The sequence below is a fragment of the Triticum urartu genome, chromosome 2A (assembly GCF_056163025.1).
Source record: "Triticum urartu cultivar PI428250 chromosome 2A, HENAU_Tu73, whole genome shotgun sequence".
Taxonomy (NCBI): Eukaryota; Viridiplantae; Streptophyta; class Magnoliopsida; order Poales; family Poaceae; genus Triticum; species Triticum urartu.
The window spans coordinates 760,820,854-760,840,708 of NC_141874.1; the positions used below are offsets into that span (position 1 = coordinate 760,820,854).

A 19,855-nucleotide genomic window follows, 5' to 3' on the forward strand; every position below is an offset into this window, starting at 1 on the left:
GATTCCCACGGCAACGATCGATCGGCTCTCAATGTGCATTTCCCATGACACCGGTCGGCCCACATTATTCTTCGACATATTATAAATGTCAAAAGGGGATTGACACTGAAAATGAAGAACCAAAATTATATGGCAGAGGAACACAGACAAGCTAAGTTTCCAGATGTGTTATACTTTCCCCACCAAATAACCTCAATCCGACCAGGTTTCTCCTCTCCGTCTACTAAGAGGGACTGGTCCAAGAAGAAGCTATCATCTCCACGGCGGCAGCAAACAGGCTGGCGACATAAGTATGACCCATTTCTCCACTCGTCGACCTGTCCAAGAACCTCCGTGCCCCTTATTATTTGCCTCCGAAAGAAAAATATGATGTAATGAAAAATATGCTTGCTATTCTAAAAAAATACAGACGCTTGCCTATTTGGATGCATGGTTTAAGAGATAAAATATTTTGAATAAACAGATTTACAAAAAAGGGAAAACTTTCAGGTTGCGACAAGTGACGCGCTGCATGCGCCCACTTGTCGCATCCTGAGAGTTTTTTCTTTCTTCGTATATCCGTATATTCAAAACCTTTTATCTCTTAAACCATGCATCCAAATCTCGAACTGTTTCACCGTTGGATTCCGCGTCGAGATCTTCAAAAACTAGATTCCATGTTGATAGGTTTTGACGAAAAAATTCAAAAAAATCGGACAAAAAACGGACGAAAAACCCGAACTGGGAGCAAGTTTTTTTCCTTTACGAAAGAGGCACGGTTGTGCCTCTCGTGAAAGCATAACCATGCCTATCGCGAAAGGAAAAAAAATAGAAAACGTATTTTTTCCCGTTTCCGAGAGACACGGCCGTGCCTGCCTCTCGTGGAAGAAAAATAAAATAAGAAACACATTGTTTTCGTTTTTGAGAGGCATGGCCGTGCCTCTCGCAGAAGCATAACCATGCCTCTCGTGAAAGCAACACCTTGCTTATCGCGGAAGAAAGAAAACAGAAAACACGCTTTTTTCCGTTTTCGAGAGGTATGGGCGTGCCTCTCGCGAAAGCAAAACCATGACTCTCGCGGAAGAAACGAATGTGTTTCTTCGTGCAAGAAAAGAAATTCGATTTTTTTTTCTTGTGCGGAAGCTAAGAAAGACCGGTGAAAATCAAAAAGTTAAAAAAACTCGCTTAAAGAGGCGAAAACACGTGCGGAAAAATAAAAAACAGACGCGCTCTCAACCTATCCTAAATGATTGTTAAAAGTCTTTAAAGAAGCGCTCTCCAATTAGTTGCTCCCGCTCCCGAGAGTCGCTCACGCCAGCCCACGCGCGCCACAAGAGAGCTCGGCAGGCTCAGCAGTGTAAGTAAAGGAGCCCACCCGATGCCGGACCAGATAGATAGGTTATGCAAATCGACTGACGAACGCGCGCGCAAGGAGAAGGCGGAAACGCGAGAATACGCGTCCGCACGCGCCCACCCACGCGCGCCCCACGTGTTCGGCGAAACACCCGACCCGACCCCGATTTGGAAGTGGTCTCACCTTTCCGTATAAAGCTGAGCTACCTCAGCCCCAGCCGCCAATCCAATCGAATCCGCCCGCCCAGATCCCCCTTGCTCTGTTCCCACTGCCGCCGCCGGAGCCGCCGCGATGTCGACGCCGACGCCGGCGCTACTGTCCGACGAGGGCATGGCGAGGGTGCGCCGCAAGAAGGACTTCCGCCACATGGAGCGGGTGGACGGCCGCATGCTCAACATCCTCCAGGGCCTCGAGCTCCACGCCAACGTCTTCTCCCCCGACGAGCAGGCCAAGATCGTCGCCTGCGTCCTCGACCTCCAGGACCAAGGCCGCCGCGGCCGCCTCCGAGGTACCCAACCTCCCCCCTCTTCTTCTCCAACACCCCTCCAATGAATCAATCAATCAATTCCCCTGCACGAGAGCTCCTTCTTCCTCCCCCGATCTTGATCTGACGACCTCGATTCTTCTTCCAGAGCGGACCTACTCGGAGCCGCGCAAGTGGATGCGGGGCAAGGGCCGGGCCACGATCCAGTTCGGCTGCTGCTACAACTACGCCGCCGACCGGGACGGCAACCCGCCGGGCATCGTGCGGGACGAGGCCGTCGACCCGCTGCCGCCGCTGCTCGCCGCCATGGCGCGCCGCCTCGTGCTCTGGCGCGTGCTCCCGCCCTCCTGCGTGCCCGACAGCTGCATCGTCAACGTCTATGACGTCGACGACTGCATCCCGCCGCACGTCGACCACCACGACTTCCTCCGCCCCTTCTGCACCGCCTCCTTCCTCACCGAGGCCCCCATCCTCTTCGGCAAGGACATGAGGGTCCTCGCGCCAGGGGAGTTCTCCGCCGCGGCCTCCATCCCGCTCCCCGTGGGGTCGGTGCTCGTGCTGAACGGTAACGGCGCCGACGTCGCCAAGCACTGCGTGCCCGCCGTGCCCGCCAAGAGGATCTCCATCACGTTCAGGAAGATGGACGCCTCCAAGGTCCCGTTCGGCTTCCGGCCCGACCCGCTGCTGCAGAGCCTCGCGGCTGCTGCGGTCCGGCCGGCGACGGCGGCGAGCGCGCCTCCGAACAGAGCTGCCTGGGAGCAGAGCAATGGGGAGGCGGCCAAGCATGCCACACCTCAGCAGCAGCAGCAAGCGGCGGCGCCTCTGTACCAGGCTGCTGCTGCCAGGGCGGGACAGACACAGTCACAGAGCCCCGGCGGCGGAGTGCCTTTCAGCCTCTCCACCGACGAGTTCCCGGCGCTTGGTGCCTCGCCGGCCAGCGGACGACGGCCCGGAAGGAGATAAAAAACTCAATTTTTTGAAAGATGATGAGTTGAGAGATACTGTACTTTACTTTTGTTGGAGCTCACATATTAACAACATTCATTCATTCATCCGATGTATTACTACCACTCATCATCCGTGGCTCATGATATTAGTACATTGATGATGATGATGATCTACTCTGATTGCGTCGGTTTGATGATGATGATGATCGACTACATTGCGTGGCTCATAAAATTTCAAAGATGGCACCATCAAATGAGCGCCGACAGCCAAATACTAATAGTGATTTACTACGCATTTTCTTTTTACCGCTATGTTCAGTAGTATATTTTTAGTTTTGTCTCTGCAAATAAAATTTAAACAGCAAGAAGAAGTGTGTTCCTTATTCAGTTCATTAGGGCATCATCCAATTTGTCCAAACTAAGGGGTGGGGCTTTGTGGGCGTTCAAATCTTGCCACGTACCCAACGGACACCCCTGGTCCACTCAAAACCTCTCCCGCGCCCGCGCCCTCTCTCATGCCAAGCAGTTGCCGCGCATTCATGCTGGTCCAAACTAGGGGGTGGGGCTTTTGTGGGCGTTCAAACCTTGCCACATACGCAACGGACACCCCTGATCCACTCAAAACCTCTCCCGCGCCCGCGTTCTCTCTCACGCCAAGCGGTTGCTGCGCATTCATGCTGGTCCAAACTAGGGGAGGGGGGGGGGGGGGGGGGGCTTTGTGGGCGTTCAAACCTTGCCACGTACGCAACGGACACCCCTGATCCACACAAAACCTCTCCCGCGTCCGCTCCCTCTCTCACGCCAAACGGTTGCCGTGCATTCATTCCGTCAGCGCCGCATTCATGCTGACCCGCGGCGTGACTGGACATGACAGGATGGCTATCTACCGCATTTACACCGGCTACCCGTTCGTTCGCCTGTCGGCATTAAAAAAACAGGTGTGTTGGAAAAACCCACTCTGAGGCAGGTGATCGCTATTTTATAATTGTCCATGCCTGACACGGTCCGCACTGTACCACCTTTGCTTCCGCCCCTCCTCACTGCACCACCTCCGCCATGATCGCGAGGCCTAAAGTGTCGTGGGATAACCTTACGGCAGAGTGAAAACGCTCTCTCGACTCATCTTAGAGTAAATCATCATTAGAGTAACCCAATTTACTCTAATTGATCTGGTATAATGATCAGCTGCAATCAGTGATTCATGAAGTTCCTAAGATAGACTATAAAAGTAGTGGGTTCAATTCTATCAGGATGGCAAAGTAATCAACAGTAATGAGATATCCTCTTACCACTCCTGCTGAGTTTTATTTTTTCAGCTTCATCGGCAGAAACAAAGTTTAAACAGCAAGCAGAAGCAAAAGGAAAGTTAATGAGGAGTTGAGAAACAAAATCGGGACTACAGAGAAAATTGCTGCCTTGGAAGAAAAATTTGTTGAAAATCAGGTCATCGGAATCTGCTGCCTTCCAAATCATCATCTCATGTCGATTTGTACTACTGCCGTAGTATCAGACTATTTCTCCATTCAGCTACTTCTACTGGGTATATATTTTCATTGCAGCATATTGTTTATACTGAAAAAAAAAAAGTTGACCTGCAGCCTTCAAGAATACAAGTGTTGCACGATTGAACCAACGTCTTTGCCAAGGTGAACAAATAAACTATATAGTTGAAACCATCTCCATACCACCTATTGATTAGGTTCATTCGTAAAATAAAAATTGAATACACCACGGAGTACCAAATTTCAAATTACAGGTTACAACATTGTGCACAACGAGAAGACTAAACCAATATCGATTATGACGTGCTCGTCGTGTTGTAAGCCATATCCGCAGAGGACGTGTCCATGTCATTCAAGCCCAGCTCCTCGTTTTGCTCCCAGCTCCTCTCATACTCCTCAACTGCAAGTCAATTCACACACAAGCAGGTCCAGGAATATTAGTAAATATTTTTCGGCAATTCAAAGCAATGGGTAAATCATTGTGTAGGCAAAACAGAACAAAAAGTTTGCAACGAGCAGTATCATTTCTTGTTAGCTGTTTGTCATCTTACTTGTTAGCTGTTTGTCATCTTCTAGCGAATCTGTCGCTGGAGCAATAAACGAAGCCGCCAATGCATCATCAAGAATTAAAGTCCATGGCTCTTCTAGATTTAGAAGCTGAAATATACAGATACACATTAAAATATGTATGTAACAAATTGAAGGAAATCATTAACAGATTAACTCGTGACATCCTTCGACACCTATGCTGAAAAGGGACACCCAAAACAGCAGGTTATTTTCCACATGTTAGTAATAATTACATTCAATTCTGGACAGTAATTTGAAAAAAACGATTTGCTCCATGTTTACCAAGAAAACAACGCTGCCAGACAGCGAAGACTTTCACAAGTATACCTTTGCTCAAGAACTGATGTGTGCTTTATTATATTCTGAAGATTAGGTGAAATAGAACCTTGCTACAGCGACAATGTTCAACATATCAAAAGGAAAAAAATACCAACCTTTGCTAATCTCTCTGTGAAACCATCCCATTTCTTCTTCTTCCATTCATATGTGCTGTCACCCAACTGGAATCCATGAACTCGTTCCAGTGCTGTAAGCCCAAAAAGATGCATATATTTGAGTTTCAGGAGGAAATTTGTACCCATAACAATTCTAACTATCACATCGTATTCTGGTGTACTTCATATCGACGTAAGTTGCACAAACTCTGTTGGAACACAAAAGCTTCCACAAACTTCAATTTTTTTTAAAAGCTTCCTCTAAATCTAATGTATATGCATAACTGAAAGTGCAGAGAGTAACAAACATACATGTGCCACAATATTTCGAATAAATTCCTGCCTGGTCATATACTGTTAAGCTGTTGGCAAAAGAGATGGGCCTACGTCTAGCTATGAGAGGAACATCAACTATGCAACTTACCTTTGAGATACTTCCATCTCATACAAGCTACAACAAAAAATACTGGAAGACACACCTTTGACTAGAACTAGCATGGTTCTTGCAGTCAATTTTGGTCCCATAAACAGAGGAGGCATGAGCATATAAGTGGCGAACATACCCTCGCATATTTTCACAATTAAACCTTCAACTGTTGTCACAATGCCACCCAGTGTTCCGCTTGACAGCTCCAACTCAAGTTCAGGTACACTAACTGCTGCTGAATCTGACTGAAAAAATTAAGAGGTCTGAATCAACTAAGTTACATATGAGATATTGCAACAAGTCTGAACATCCTTTTTGGTTTTGCTAAATAATGGATAGTGGAGCCTATTCATCCATTTTGGTATGAAGAAACTGTAGTAAGATTCAACCTAACACACATCATGTTCCTTAATTACACAAGTATCACCAAGTTAAACTGTATTCACTGCTAAAAGCTCCAGGTTATCTAGTCCAAAACAGCTGAGTCATAACTAAACAACTACCAGCTCAATTGAAGAAGAAACTTACAAGGGGTAAGACACAAAGAAGTAACACTAATGTTCCCCATTACATATGTATAATCATTAATCTAATGCACATATATGAAAACTACTCCCTCCGTTCCTAAATATTTGTCTTTCTAGACATTTTAAATGACTACTACATACGGATGTATGTAGACATATTTTAGAGTGTAGATTCACTCATTTTGCTCCGTATGTAGTCACTTGTTAAAATGCCTAGAAAGACAAGTATTTAGGAACGGAGGGAGTAAAAGATTTGCATGAGAGAGAATGAGAGAATGGGAAAGAGTAAATTTCTAACCTTTATGACATCACGACTAAGATCTTTTACATTTCGCACAATCAGTGTTGTTTTCTTTCCTTTAGCTGGGATTTCACCACCAGGCTTCAACTGGTTAACGAGACAGTGGCATTTTTTAGTTCAGAAGTGTGACCAAGTACAACACTGGTAAATCCAGTTCTTTTTATATGAAAAAAAAACAATCAAATATGACACTGGAACTGACCTCTGAGTTGCGATAGCCACACGCATCACATGATGTAGCCATAACAATCACCTCTCGAAAATATGGGATTTCTACCAAAGGTTAAGGATCAGACACTAGTAAATACTGATTACTTGCAGCATTGCACCTCCATATAGTAGGATTGATCACATAAACAAAGCTACCAGAACCAAAACACTAGTCTATTTCCGAGATTGAATTTAAGGTGCAAAGGATACTTGTAGAAAAGAATCGTGTGACACACTCAGTAGCACAGGCCGCACATGTTGATGGTAAAGTATCAACCTGCCCAAGTAAATTTTGTAAGCCATAAGAGATCTTAATTGTTGATATGATTATTAGGCGACTGAACAGATGTACCTCTTCTGGTGCTGAATATCTACACAGTGCTGCAGTAATTTCATCAGAGTTTCCCTGAGCTATAGCACGGCGACCTGCAACAGCTCCAACTGAACCATGTGGAATCCTTTGCGGCCCACCAGAGTTTCCTTCCACTGTTGAAGCATCCTGAGAAGAGTCTCCAGATTCTTTGGTTGGTTCAGCAAGAAAACCGAGTGCTGCTTGTTGTTCATATGTCCTCTCATAGAATCTCAAAGATAACAAAGGATCTGATGAAGGTGCATTCCTGTTGATATAGGCAGATAGATTAATATATGTCCAATTGCAGTGTGTGGAGCTATCAGCTATGTGCACCATAAGCCGTCACTCAAACTACTATAGGTTGTGCAGATTGCTGAATGAAGATTGAAACTCTGTGCTCTTGCCAAAGTACATTTCTCTACCCTGAACTCTAAAGACCATTTGAATTGCAACCCTCAAATATGAAAGGAATTTACTCCGCACCCCTCAGTTGACTACGCAGATTTTTTGGCTGACATGTGTGGCACATGTTTTGTTTAGTTGATGTGGCGCCTACATGGGAAATGTAGATAACAGTGGGAAAATCAAGGAATTATTTAATGATAAATAATTTCTACATCCCATAATTTATTTACAGATTAGTTGAATTTCATAATTAATATATAATAATCCAAATTTACAGTTTTAAACACACATGCCTTACCCATATTCCCTTGGATATCATTCACAATTTTCTGTTTTAGTATTTATCTTTACTTTTACGACCGTTTCTATTATTTGATGAGAAAGAAGAAACAAAAGTAGTTTGAAGTACAGATATGCTTAGAAGTTAGAACTATTCTTTCATGACAAAGCAATTTCAAGATTCCAAGTATTCTAATCTCAAATAATATGAACTCTGAAGGCTACAAAAAACTTACGGGTTCTCAATGAAGCTGTTACCAGAAGCATCATCAAGAATAAAGGTAAAAGCAGCTTCCCCTGATCCAAGAGATCTCAATTTTACTAAGAACTGTTCAATAGCTTCAGCCTTTTGAGGATCCACTTTCTGCAGGTACCAAAAGAAATTAGTGTATCACTGGGTGGCTCAATTGTAATTGAAAAACTCAGTAGGCAAGCCACAAGCTTCACCTTTCTTTCATCCTGAAGTGCTTGCAACTCACTAACAGCTCGCATAATGCTCCCTTCCACCTAATATGCGATAAAAAAACTAAGTAACTAACAATAAAGGAAAATATAATTTAGAAGGAACCATCTCCCCAGAATTATATACAGAAAACGATGAAGCATACTGTTGAAAGTGTTCCACGTTGAGCTTCTGGAGGGATCTCAAAGTCTAGTTCTGGAATCTGCATATAAGTCAAAGTGTAAAAGTACATAAAACACAGTGAATATGTGTATAGCACAAATACATTAACAAGTGCACGGATCAGCATTACCTTAATAGTTGCTGAATCAGATTTCACAACTTGGCGGTTCAGTATCTGTGCCAAAACAGCTTGTCAGTGACATGAATATGGATAGGAAGCCAAATGCATATGGATTTAAACGTGAACTGAGGCTCACAACTGTTAGTGCAGTGAGGTACGGAAGAAGGTGGTTCAGTGATAGAGATCACAGCAATAATAACACATCACAAGTACAGTGCAAGATATACGCAGATAATAATGAATGATACAGTGAGCTTATAATCAATTAACATAAATGTGGTGGCAATTAACTGGTGAACTGGGACACGTTGCAGGGAAGAACATATGAAATACAACAGCAAACAACTTTTCAGGTGCAAGTTGTAACATTAAAACAATGTACCATTTCAATCATTTGGAGTATCAAACAAGATCATGTTTTGTGGTCGGAATAGACAAGTATGTGTATCTATTAAAGAAGCGATGCCCTTGAACAAACTTCACAAATTTTCTGCAATGAGAAATTGAGAATGTGCCGTGGGTAAAGTTGATCCGATTGCTATATGGACCTGATGCCCATCATGCTCAGGTTTATCTTGGTGGAGGAATGCTATTGGCGTTTAAGATATCTACGGATCTACCACAGTATTACTCACTAAATCCCAAGTGATGGAGCTTCTATCTTGCTTCGGAAAGATTTTTGGACCAACCGAGAGATACTGGCTGACAAGTTTAACTGCCTATTGTTTAAAAAAAAGTGAAGGTAGTTACTCCGCCTGAACAGGATTGGTATGATGCTCCGTTGACAGTGGCAGCTTGATTCAGGGTCGCAAGCGTGATTTACATCCTACTAACGTCCTGGAAACTCGTGATCATTTTTCTGGCTGTGATTTTGCATGGGATTTCTACGCGTTCATTGGGGCCTTCACAGGCCAATTGCCCCATGCCTCGGTTCTGCTTCTCAGCACTTTGTTGGCCTTTGTTTCGTGGGTATAGTACCAACGTGCCATGTGCCTCCTGGAATATTTGGAAGGAAAGGAGCGGGTTCATCTTTCAAGGACAGCAGCCATCATTTGCTTGCTGGAAAGTTCACTTTCAAAGTAACCTACAGCTTCGCCATTTGAGTGAAGATGTGTTTGGTAGTTTAGCTCAACCTCTACTTGACTGGTTTCTTAATCTGTTTGTTTAAGTTCATTTTTCTTTGTTCTCTCTTTTATCCAGATTGGATATGTACAGTTTGTAAGACATACTTCTTTATTATGAAATCTACACCCTATGCTGTCTCAGTCAACAAAAAGACAAGACAAGAAAGAAAGAGATACCTCAGGCTGCCCCTTGGGGACTTTCAAGGTGTAGCAGCATCCCTTGGGCTGGAGCTGCCCTGCAAACTGAATCTCGTTGTTCCTAGCACACCGGCACACCAGAGTTAGACTTTGTTTACACTAGTATAAAAAATCCAACAATTCTAGTACATGTGTGCCGCGACATGGACGCCGCGTTACCTTTCGCTGCAATGCGGGCACTCGAAAGCCATCAGAACAACCTGCAGGTTTTTACAGAGGCAGTTTCAGAACACATCCCAAGTCAGAACAGGCGCTTTCTCCAGACACAGAGAGAAGAGTAGTAGCTGTAGCTCACCTCCCGGAAGTGCGGGATCAGAGTCAGCAGTATCCTCGTCGTGCCCTGATAACCACAGCAAATCACAACTCACAAACGTCAGCCAGCCCCTGGGGAACTCACAAACGGTGGGAAGGGGAAAAAAAGGGGTCGAGAGGCTCTCACGTTCTCGCCGCAGCGCATGCAGAGGGACTCGACGACGTGGAGCGGCGCGTCGCGCGCGCCGTCGTCGCCCGCCGACTCCGCCGCGGAGCGGATGTCCACCACCACGCCCCGTTCCTCGCCGGAGCTCGCCATGGCGTGGCGCGGGGAGGTCGGTACGGGCTGGGCTGCTCGCGGGAGGATGGGGCTTTCCGAAGCTTGTAGGTTGGGGGAGCAGGGCGGACAGCGCCGGCAGGAGGGCGTGAGCGGCGGCGGCGGCGGCGGCGCGAACCCTCGGAGGAGGTTTTCGTGGCTGTGGAGGACAAGGATTTTGGTGGGTAGTTGGGCTGGGGAAGACCGCAAGAAGCAGACCCAAATCCACTAGAAGAAGATGGGCTGGGTTAACGTGAAATGGCCCAGGACATGGGCTGACATGGCCCGTAGACGAAGCCCAACAGTTGAACCGGGCTCGGGCCCCATTTGGGCCTGAAGGCCCGACCTGAAAAGCCGAAAAACAGAGATGCTAAATAAAGGAAGTTCTGTGAATGATATGCTGTTCAGATGCTAAAAACAACATGCGCTCCGTTTCGGAAAAAAATATTTGCAGAATTTCCATGTTTTGATTCACTTTCACTTTTCTTTTTACAAGAAAATGACTTTATTTATCAAAAGACAGCCAAATCGTTTACAATCAGTCAATCAGTGAATAAATAAAATCAGGGCAGTGTCATCCCAAAAAGACGGAGATCTGGAACTAGAACAAGATTTAGCATTACAACCAACAACTTCGTTTGCTTCCCTCTTGCACACGCTCAAATTGATCATCCCAAAATCCTCGAGGCACGCGAACCAATATGTGGCTATATAGTTAGGAGGATATTGATATATCTCCAGTTCACCAGAGTTCAGGTCTTATGCCCCGTTTAGATCACCGTTTCTCTTTTAAACACCATTTTAAAAAAAATACACGCCTGAGCTCGTCGTTTTACTTCTGGTTGGAATATGCACAAAGATCAATAAGTTACACGTGTAAGTTATACACCTCCGTATTGAAATTCATCCATTCCATGCACAGTTCTAGACTTAAACATTGGTGCTCGCATTTTTCTGAATTTATTTCAGGCCTTTCAATGATGTGCATTTAGTAAGAGGAGATGTTCTCATCGACTATGAAGGTGCCTGTGGCAACTTCATCAATCTCAAGATGAAGTGTCGGCTCAGTCTTATCGGAGGTGCTCATAGGATAAGGTGTATGTGTGTATGATTTTTTTTTTGAACAAGGTGATGACGCCATAGGCGCCTTTCATTGATCTCTTTTTTAGGGGTTCATTGACCTCAAGAGGTGTATGTGCGTATGTATGAGTGTTAAAAAAAAGTTATTTGAGGCACTTTAGTCTCTCTTTTTTTCTTGGCTGGGCTGCCTTGGACGGGTCACCGAAAGCCCAGTCCAGTCTGTGCCGTCCTCGGCCCAACCCCCGAATCTAACTGCCTTCCCATCCCCGTCTCCCGTCAGCCATCTGACTTCTCCGCTCCACTGCGCGCATCCGTCGCCGTCGCCTCCGCCGCCGCCGCCCGCTCCGGCCCGACCCGGCGGGGGAATGGGGAACATGACCCGGTCGGACTCCCCCGTCTCGCGCCGCATCGTCCTCTCCTTCCTCGACTTCCTCAACTCCGGTCAGCACCGCAACCGCCCCCCCTCCCCCCTCCCGGACCCGGTTCCCCGCCCCCGTCTACCTTTGCCCGCCGCTGCCGGAGCTTGCACCGTCGTTTCGATTAGCTTCCCACGCTGATAGATTGATGCGTGGCTTGCTTCCTGAGCTGGAGGGGATCGGATCGCCTGCGGCGGCCAGGCCAACCGATTCTGATATGCTAGGGTTCAGGTAGCCACGCCGACTAGGTAGCCTGGCTCGATTTCGGATCGTGTGGCTTTGTCAGGCAGTTTAACTAACTAGAATTCACGATGTTGGAATTGGGCTCTGTTTGGTGTGATACCGCTGATATTCATGCGTATGGCCAGATTGCATTGCTCAAAGTGGTAATTATAGGCTTCTTTAGGAAGCGGAGGCTTGTCGAGGGGACGCTGGCCGGTTAGACGGTTCATGTGCACATGCCACTTGTTAATCTCCGTCTGTTTGCCTTATCGGGCACGTGGTACCGTGTTATGAGGTCATACCACGCATCCGGCTGAAAATGGAATCTGCGGTCACGGTCCTCGTGGTACATTTATTTGGCACTTGCGCAGGCTAGCAATGTCATTGTGTCGTGTTGCTCCGTGCCTTTTCGCATTTGTGGCTTTCAATTGGTGAAAATGCATATGGATCTTAAATGGGGGTTATCGGCGAACATGTACGAGTTAGAAAGTTGCATTTATAGGTTTGTTTAGGAAGTGGAGGTTTGCTGAGGGGACGTCGGCTGATCAGACGGTTCATGTGCACATGCCACTTATTAATCTCCGGTTGTTTGCATGTTATGAGGCCATACCATGGATCCGGCTGAAAATGGAATCTGCGGTCACGGTCCTCGTGATACATTTACTTGTCACTTGTGCAGGCTAGCGATGTCATTGTGTTGTGTTGCTCTGTGCCTTTTCGCATTTGTGGCTTTCAATCGGTGAAAAGGGATATGGATCTTAAATGGTGGTTATGGGTGAGCAAATACGAGTTAGAAAATCGAGCCACAACCCGCTGACTTGCAGAAAGCCTTTCATGGTCAACGATTGTCGCAAGGTCATACTATGCTTGGCAAACCGCCTAAAATCTGGATTTGTGGAGCCCTAATGGGGGTATGGCCTTATACTTTGAAAATTTAAGGGGGTTATTGATCTTATGCTGACTTGCCAAACATGAAACTAATAGAAGTTTATCGTATTCACAGGGTATAGGATTAGTTTTAACACGTTTTTATATAGCTGGTGCGATAGATGGTGGATGCGTCGTATACAACTGCGTACCTCTTTTTTTCTCATTAAAAATATATGGTGTTAAAATCATTACTGCAATCAGTATGTATTTCTTGTTTCTTTTTCTATCTCTAGACGAAAAAGTCAGATTTCATTAAAATCGCATGGAATTTGGCAAAAGCTACCAGCTAGATTTGTTGGCTTCTTGCTACAGTTGTAATTAGAAGAGGCGCAAACTCTCGTATAGCGTAACGGTTGGCTCCCGAGTGAAGGAGCTGCCAGCCAGGGCTCGAACCCAGGTGGCTCCAATGATTTGTGGAACCAAAGAAAAGGCCCCTCGCTGGCTCCCTGTTAGTTGCTGTTGCGCTGGCCTGTTCCTGGGAGCGGGTGACGGTGGGGACGGGCCCTACGGGTCGTTGACAGGGTTTGGGCCCTTTTCTCCTTCGGTTTAACTTAGAGTTCTAGGTGCAATACCGTGGGGCTTCAACAGTTCGCTGATGCTTTGTCTAATTGGCTGAGATATTGAGTTTATTTAGGATGAATAAAGGCATTCTTGTGCACTTTTTGTTCTTCTAGCGTTCTTATTTTTGTTGCTGGTTTCAGTTTTAGGTTTTGGTTATTTTAGTTTCCAGATTGTGTAGGCTTCTTATGACAATGAAGCCTTGCAGTCTGTTACAATAGTAAATTTGTTTTATCTATTAATATGTTTCAGCAGGGAACTCCCTTACCGTTTTCCGAGAAAAAAGTGAACAAACCACCAGCTGATTTTTTTTTAATTAGAAGAGGCAAATTTGTTGATAAAATAACTTGCACACAGAGAAAGAAAAGGGTCATAGCTGAGGCACATTACTACTCTATGTTTTCCTTTTATATATGTTTATTTACCATCGATCCTTGTGACATTGGAAGCATATATGGAATGCAGTTGAGTTAGCTCCTGGGGCTGACCCTGAAGCTCTTGAAGTCGCTAAGGATTGCCTGGAGTCCCTTTTTAGCATCAACTCATCATCAACTAGCGAGAGGATACAGCCAGGACTTCTACTTGAACTCTTTACTTCTCTGCAAGCTAATGAACAAGATAGGGCAAGACCAGATCCCGTGTCACGATCAGTGTCAAACAAACCTTCCTGCAGTGCAAGTACTTCCAGTATCCAAGAAGAGTCAAATAAATGTACAACATCAAATGTATGCCCCCTCTCATTTGTCACACGATTTTCATGTTATATGATATATATATCTCCCATCATCACCTATCCTTTTCATATTAATACATATCAATGCATGCCTTTTTCTTCAATTGGCATGCCATTGCGCATCAATTAGATATATTCATTATGCTTTATTTGCTCGGTTTTTACTATTTTCTTCCGGAAATACCCTTCATAAGATATGAGCTTTTGATATATTCTCTGCATCTTCTCATCAGAGTGAAGGCCAAGCGGAAGAAACCTTTGACCTAGGTATGACTATGGCTTAAACTGTAGACCATCCATAACGAGTTGTCCATACATTGTCGGAAACTTTCAAGTTTTTGTAAATCTTTGCTGCCATTGTGCTACTTGATTCCATTTGTAGGGTCTCGGGGTCATTATCTCCTAATGAGGGATGTAGAAAGAATGAGTTTGTCTCAGGGCATTTGATTTTTTTGTCAGATCATGCAGGAGATGAGCTGTTTGCAAAATTCTTTGCCGCGCTTGATGAAATAAATTTCTTCAAGACATCACCAGCTGGTGCTGAGGATCCTGATCAACTTTCAAAAGCATCACAATTCTTCGATGATGCATTACTGGTATGATGTGTTGTTTTTGTTATTTGCTTGTCTAGCATCTTCAGGCCTAAGGGAAGACTATTACTTTTCCACTTCATTATTTACATTGTGTTAGTGATAAAGTATAGTTTATCTCTGTTTAGGAGGTGCGCAAGTCGGGAAGAAAAGTGGCAAGCTTAGTAGACCTTGCAGAATTCTTTAAATCAAAAGGTACTTAGCTAGAATCCGTGGTTGTTTCATATGTAAGTTTTGGTGTCACAATCTTTTTTGTCCGTTCATTAGTTTGTGGAGCAAATTTACAGCATAGGCGCCTATGTTTTTAAGGCGGTAAAGCGTCATAAGGCGGAGGAGGGCCGCTCTGACGCCTAAGCGCCAAGGCGAGGCGGTAAGGCGAGGCAAGGCGACGCCTTAAACATTGCAGGAATAGAGTTATTAATAGGTCTGCACATATTAATACTAGAAAAAGAGGAATGGCTGAGAGATGGGCCACTACTTATGCACCTCCTAGTGGCCCAAAAGCCCATCTAGTGGCCATTTACACCCCCGTGACCTAATTCCACTATCTCCTTCCCTTCTTTCCCACCACAGCCGCCACGAAGCCACACCCTTCTGGTCCTCCCTCCCTCCTCCAGTCCCCTCTCCTCTTCATGGCCCCACCCTTCTCCCTCACAGCAGCAAGCCCCAGGAGCCCCCAGTCCTCCCTCCTCTTCATGGTGCCGGGAGACAGCGGGGCCGTCATCTCCAAGCCCCAGGAGCAGCCAGAACTAGGGCAGCCACAGCTGTACACTTCATGTCTGTCTAAGGCGGGGTAGACGCCTTGCCATCCTGGGGCGCCTTGACGCTTAGGCGACGCCTTAAAAACATAGATAGGCGCATAGCATGACTTAGAAATCTTTATTTTTTCTTTTGTCATAAAGAGCTTTGCAGTTCAGGCCTTCTATGTGCATTATGTTATTTCTGCGGATGTGCAGAGTTTTAGTAGCTAACTCCATATTTGTTCATCAGGCAATGACTTCATGAGATCAAAACAACACCTAAAAGCTGTAGAGCTGTACACCGGTGCCATTGCATTGAGCCAAAAAAATGCCATTTACTATTGTAACAGGTATGCATTAATTTACTGGAATTTTGGATGACTGTTTTAGTAAACGCATAGCTCATGAATGTGTAATTGCAGCTTGTTGGATCTAATTGTGAAATCTCGCACCAAGTTGAACTTCGCCGAGTAATTTCAGAGATGATGATCAGAATGGGTGGAACTTTAAAAATGGATCTTTCATTAGTAACGTGTAATGGAATTTTTGAATGGCTTAATTAGTCAAGTATCTAATAGTGCTTCTTTATAAGCATCAACTCTGCCTGTCAGCATAAACTAGTTTAAATGCATATTGCTACATTGCCCCCAAAATTCCTGCTCCCGCACTCTTATTCCTACTGCTTATATAGCCTGCGATGTGGTGATGAGTCTCTTATTGATTCCTAATCTTGGCTGCTGGTACTACATTCCACTTGATGACCTGAACCAAACACACCCTAAGAGTTCTGAAAACCACTTCAAACCAAGCTACAGCTGGTTACAAACTTTACATCTCTTGGGCTGTTTCACCAGAAAACTCCTGGAAATCTGATATTAGAGATTATAGAATGCTTAGGAAAACAAGCTTGGCACTTCAGAATTCATGAAATGGAATGAATGACCCCCCTTAGATACTGGCTGATTTCTTATGCCAGCAGGGGCAAAGCTAGCATAAATCATTTATGGTGTGAAATGATTACCAACGATTTTGTACTACTATTCTGTAGTGACAAAGTACTGTTACACATGTGCAGTGACCCCGGTCTATTTAGAAGAATGAACACTGGCCATTTTTTCCCTGGCTTCGTCTCTGGTTGCCAGAGTGAACTTTATGCTAATTCTTGTTCCGGTAGCGGTGTTATGAACCCTTATAACAAGTACTCTTGAAGTCTTGATTGCTGTTCACAAGATCATTTATTCTATTCATGCTTTCATGTAACATGAAAAGTACATGCTTCTTTCAGGGCTGCTGCATATACGCTTCTTAATATGTGCAATGAAGCTGTTGAGGACTGTCTGAAGTCAATTGAAATTGATCCGAACTACAGCAAAGCATATAGCCGACTTGGATCTGCTTATTTTGCAATGGGGAATTTTCATGATGCTTTACACAAGGGATACTTGAAAGGTGGGTAGAGTAGAAACTTTTAGTTTATTTTGTTGAAACAGTGATGTATAATGCCATGTATTACATTATGAGATGCATATGGAAGTTCTTATTGGTGCAGTTGTGTGTCGAGTGTTAACTACTTCTTTTGGTAAGAATTGTTTATTTGAATTTTGGGCTGAAACATTGAGCCTTCTCCTAAATTTTAACTTCAGTAGTATCCAACCTAACCTAAGTACAGTTTTTTTTTGTATTTTATGTAGATCATTCTGTTATGACCTGTTGTTCAACAACCTACTAAATTGATGTGACTCTAAATTTATACATATATAGTGTTACCATACAACCAATCAAGTCGAACAGATATTTGCTTTTCGTGCCATGTTATCTGATATGGTGGCTTGCATTCAGTACTGTGTAAACTCTGGTTTATTTATTGGATATATTCTCTTCACATTCCAGTGACAGTGATTGTAATATTTAGCTATAATTGTTTTTATCTTGTGCTCAATCAAATTAACAGTTCCACGTGCAATCTTCAGATGAACCTACATTGTTATATCCAGTAATTATGGAGTGTACAGTGAACTCACTTTGTTCTTCCTGCAGCCTCTGAACTTGAGCCTGGCAATGAAAATGTTCGACTGAATATTGAGGTAGACTTGTTTTGTTCTCTTCTCTTTTCCAGCAGGGATCTGGATAGAGTTTGTTTTCCTTTTATTAGCACTAATCACTATTGAACTTTTATTTTCCTCTGCATCGAAAACTTTAGGCCACCAAAAGGAAGCTGGCTGAACAGCGAGCTGCACCAGGACAGGTACTGTAATCAGAAATCTACATGTGCTTTTTGAAATGAACTATGAAATATATCCCATTGGCTTAACAAATCAGGACCTATAACAATGTGCACGATCAGGGCTCCTACTTGGAACCTCCATGATATGTTAATATGTATAGAATGTTGATATTGTTTGGCTACGTGTGTATGATTTAATTTCTTCACTTGGACTTCTCAAAATCACCGACTAATCCATCTCCTTGTTTGTAGAACCCACATGGACCTCATTCATGGTTTGGTGGCCAGGCGAGCAGTGGTGCTCCTTTCACAGTATTCCCTCCTGGAAGTGCTCCACCTCCTCCTGAATTCTTCAATATGATGAACCGTGGGTCTGGTAATGGGCAACAGCCACCTCCGCACTCCGTAAATATAAATCTGAACGACTTCTTTGGTCATGCAAACGTCAATGGGAATGCCCAAGGACCACCGTCCGGGAATCCAGGCACCCATACCCCATCAGCTCCTTTCCCAGCCAGTGCTGGAGTCCCTCCAGCTTTTCCCTTCATGGGCTCAGGCACCGAAGCAAACCATGCACAGCAGGCTTCAGGTGGACATGGAGGAGGGCACAGTGAACCAGGTGCCCAGACAGACGCTGGCATCCACATAAATATTGGGGAGAGCATGGTGAGCCCAGAGCAGGCTGCTGAGGCTCTGAGAGCTGTGATGCAGATGTTTGGACCGCAGATGGGCCCCAATGAAGGCGGTGGTGCGCCTAGAGGTTCGTCGACTCTCTCTTTAAAGACTTTACAAGGGCCTTCCTTTTTTCTCACTGAATTTCACACCTCGGTTCGTACCTGAAACACAAGAGGGGGCTAACGTGCTTTGCTTTTTTCCCCTTAAAACACAAGTACTACTATGATTGTTTCGCTTGTGACATCATTAAAATCCGCTTAAAGAAAAACAAATTGGCAGTATTTATTCGGTAATGCATGGATATAATCGGAGGATAGCAGAAGATTGTTTGGTCCTGGGTCTGTTGTTGCATCCATGTGTCCTTTTTACGTAGTGATGATTATCCGGTGTAGGAATTCTTGTACAATGGTGCAAGGTGCTTGTAAAACCGAAGCGGTTGGTTTTTTCATAAGCGCCACCGGTCCTTATTTGCATAGCGCAGCCGAGTACTTACTAAGCACCTCTTGTCTGCTATAGAAACCAGCAGCGGTGCTTAACCGAAAACAGGACGGGTTTTATTTTTACAAGCAAGCACCCCTCTAAGCAATCCCCTTGCATGAATAGTTACATGCGGGAATGGGAAGGCTGAGGCACTGACTGACTGACTGACTGCTGTACTTTGCTGTGTTTAATTGTGCAGGGCCACCACCACCACCTGGTTCAATCTGATGTGATGTGATGTGTGAAGTGAAGCCAAAAGGAGTGGAGTGTAATGTTGTTGGTTGTTGTTCATAGTCAGACATGCTGTGTGTTGCCGTGGTTAGCTGCTCATCAACAAGATGTTGTCCTCCTGGTAAATGTTTTGGCTGTTTAGGTGGGTATACATGGTCATGGACCTGCAGTTGTATCCTGCTGCCATAACCCTCTCTGTCTGCATATGTGAGAGTCAACAGTCCATGTACCTGCAGAAGATTTCCTAGCTGTCAGTCGCGTTGAATTCTATTCTTTGCCATCGTCGTAAATGAAGTTTTGACACCGACAGAAGTTACCTGATGATGAAATATGTGGTTCGGTGGTCAGATGTGTGTCTGCTTTGGAGATTATTATTATTGTTGTTGTTGTGTGGTATCTGTGTAGGTAGGCACGTAGTAGTATCTGACTAGATAGATACGCTTTGGGTAGCAAGCAAGCACATGCCTGCTCCAGCTGGTTGTCGTGGAAGAGGGCGGTGCGGTCGTCACGCTCACGCTCAAGGGCGAAGAGGCCGCGGATGCCCCGCGAGATGATGGCGCGGAGCCACC

The 19,855-nt window shown here is 44.9% G+C and overlaps 3 protein-coding genes across 5 annotated transcripts; 2 read left to right on the forward strand and 1 right to left on the reverse strand.

Moving 5' to 3' along the window:
- Window positions 1–1,542: 1,542 nt before the first annotated feature.
- On the forward strand, window positions 1,543–2,938 carry LOC125540452 (RNA demethylase ALKBH9B). Its single transcript, XM_048704073.2, has 2 exons — window positions 1,543–1,841; window positions 1,966–2,938. The coding sequence occupies exons 1-2, from the start codon at window positions 1,625–1,627 to the stop codon at window positions 2,778–2,780; spliced, it is 1,032 nt and encodes a 343-aa protein (XP_048560030.2). The 5' UTR covers window positions 1,543–1,624; the 3' UTR covers window positions 2,781–2,938.
- A 1,490-nt stretch (window positions 2,939–4,428) lies between these two features.
- On the reverse strand, window positions 4,429–10,608 carry LOC125540451 (uncharacterized). Of its 2 annotated transcripts, XM_048704072.2 has the most exons (16): window positions 10,279–10,608; window positions 10,135–10,179; window positions 9,999–10,039; window positions 9,819–9,900; window positions 8,527–8,571; window positions 8,380–8,436; window positions 8,219–8,278; window positions 8,008–8,135; window positions 7,088–7,352; window positions 6,946–7,012; window positions 6,728–6,798; window positions 6,523–6,612; window positions 5,834–5,942; window positions 5,271–5,362; window positions 4,818–4,923; window positions 4,429–4,666 (listed from the first exon to the last, which is right to left on the reverse strand). In XM_048704072.2, exons 1-16 carry the CDS (start codon window positions 10,408–10,410, stop codon window positions 4,563–4,565), a joined length of 1,494 nt encoding a protein of 497 aa, XP_048560029.2. In that variant the 5' UTR covers window positions 10,411–10,608; the 3' UTR covers window positions 4,429–4,562. The 2 variants fall into 2 exon arrangements, with proteins under 2 accessions (XP_048560029.2, XP_087401665.1); XM_087545539.1 differs by having other exon boundaries at window positions 8,380–8,571.
- A 1,151-nt stretch (window positions 10,609–11,759) lies between these two features.
- On the forward strand, window positions 11,760–19,633 carry TPR8 (Tetratricopeptide repeat (TPR)-like superfamily protein). 2 transcript variants are annotated; one of them, XM_048704069.2, is made up of 11 exons: window positions 11,760–11,928; window positions 14,079–14,338; window positions 14,580–14,613; window positions 14,806–14,942; window positions 15,065–15,131; window positions 15,927–16,026; window positions 16,962–17,125; window positions 17,714–17,760; window positions 17,877–17,921; window positions 18,153–18,660; window positions 19,255–19,633. In XM_048704069.2, exons 1-11 carry the CDS (start codon window positions 11,853–11,855, stop codon window positions 19,281–19,283), a joined length of 1,467 nt encoding a protein of 488 aa, XP_048560026.1. In that variant the 5' UTR covers window positions 11,760–11,852; the 3' UTR covers window positions 19,284–19,633. The 2 variants fall into 2 exon arrangements, with proteins under 2 accessions (XP_048560026.1, XP_048560028.1); XM_048704071.2 differs by having other exon boundaries at window positions 14,815–14,942.
- The last annotated feature ends 222 nt before the right edge of the window (window positions 19,634–19,855 follow it).

Excerpts from the sequence above, each read along its gene's own strand:
- LOC125540452 (XM_048704073.2), top strand. The coding sequence starts at position 1,625 with ATGTCGACGCCGACGCCGGCGCTACTGTCCGACGAGGGCATGGCGAGG. Across the intron at positions 1,842-1,965 it reads CCGCCGCGGCCGCCTCCGAG|AGCGGACCTACTCGGAGCCG; the intron begins GTACCCAACCTC and ends TTCTTCTTCCAG.
- LOC125540451 (XM_087545539.1), bottom strand. The coding sequence starts at position 10,410 with ATGGCGAGCTCCGGCGAGGAACGGGGCGTGGTGGTGGACATCCGCTCC. Across the intron at positions 8,136-8,218 it reads CACTTCAGGATGAAAGAAAG|AAAGTGGATCCTCAAAAGGC; the intron begins GTGAAGCTTGTG and ends TGGTACCTGCAG. Across the intron at positions 4,667-4,817 it reads AGATGACAAACAGCTAACAA|TTGAGGAGTATGAGAGGAGC; the intron begins GTAAGATGACAA and ends ATTGACTTGCAG.
- TPR8 (XM_048704069.2), top strand. The coding sequence starts at position 11,853 with ATGGGGAACATGACCCGGTCGGACTCCCCCGTCTCGCGCCGCATCGTC. Across the intron at positions 11,929-14,078 it reads CCTCGACTTCCTCAACTCCG|TTGAGTTAGCTCCTGGGGCT; the intron begins GTCAGCACCGCA and ends TATGGAATGCAG. Across the intron at positions 17,922-18,152 it reads AGCGAGCTGCACCAGGACAG|AACCCACATGGACCTCATTC; the intron begins GTACTGTAATCA and ends CCTTGTTTGTAG.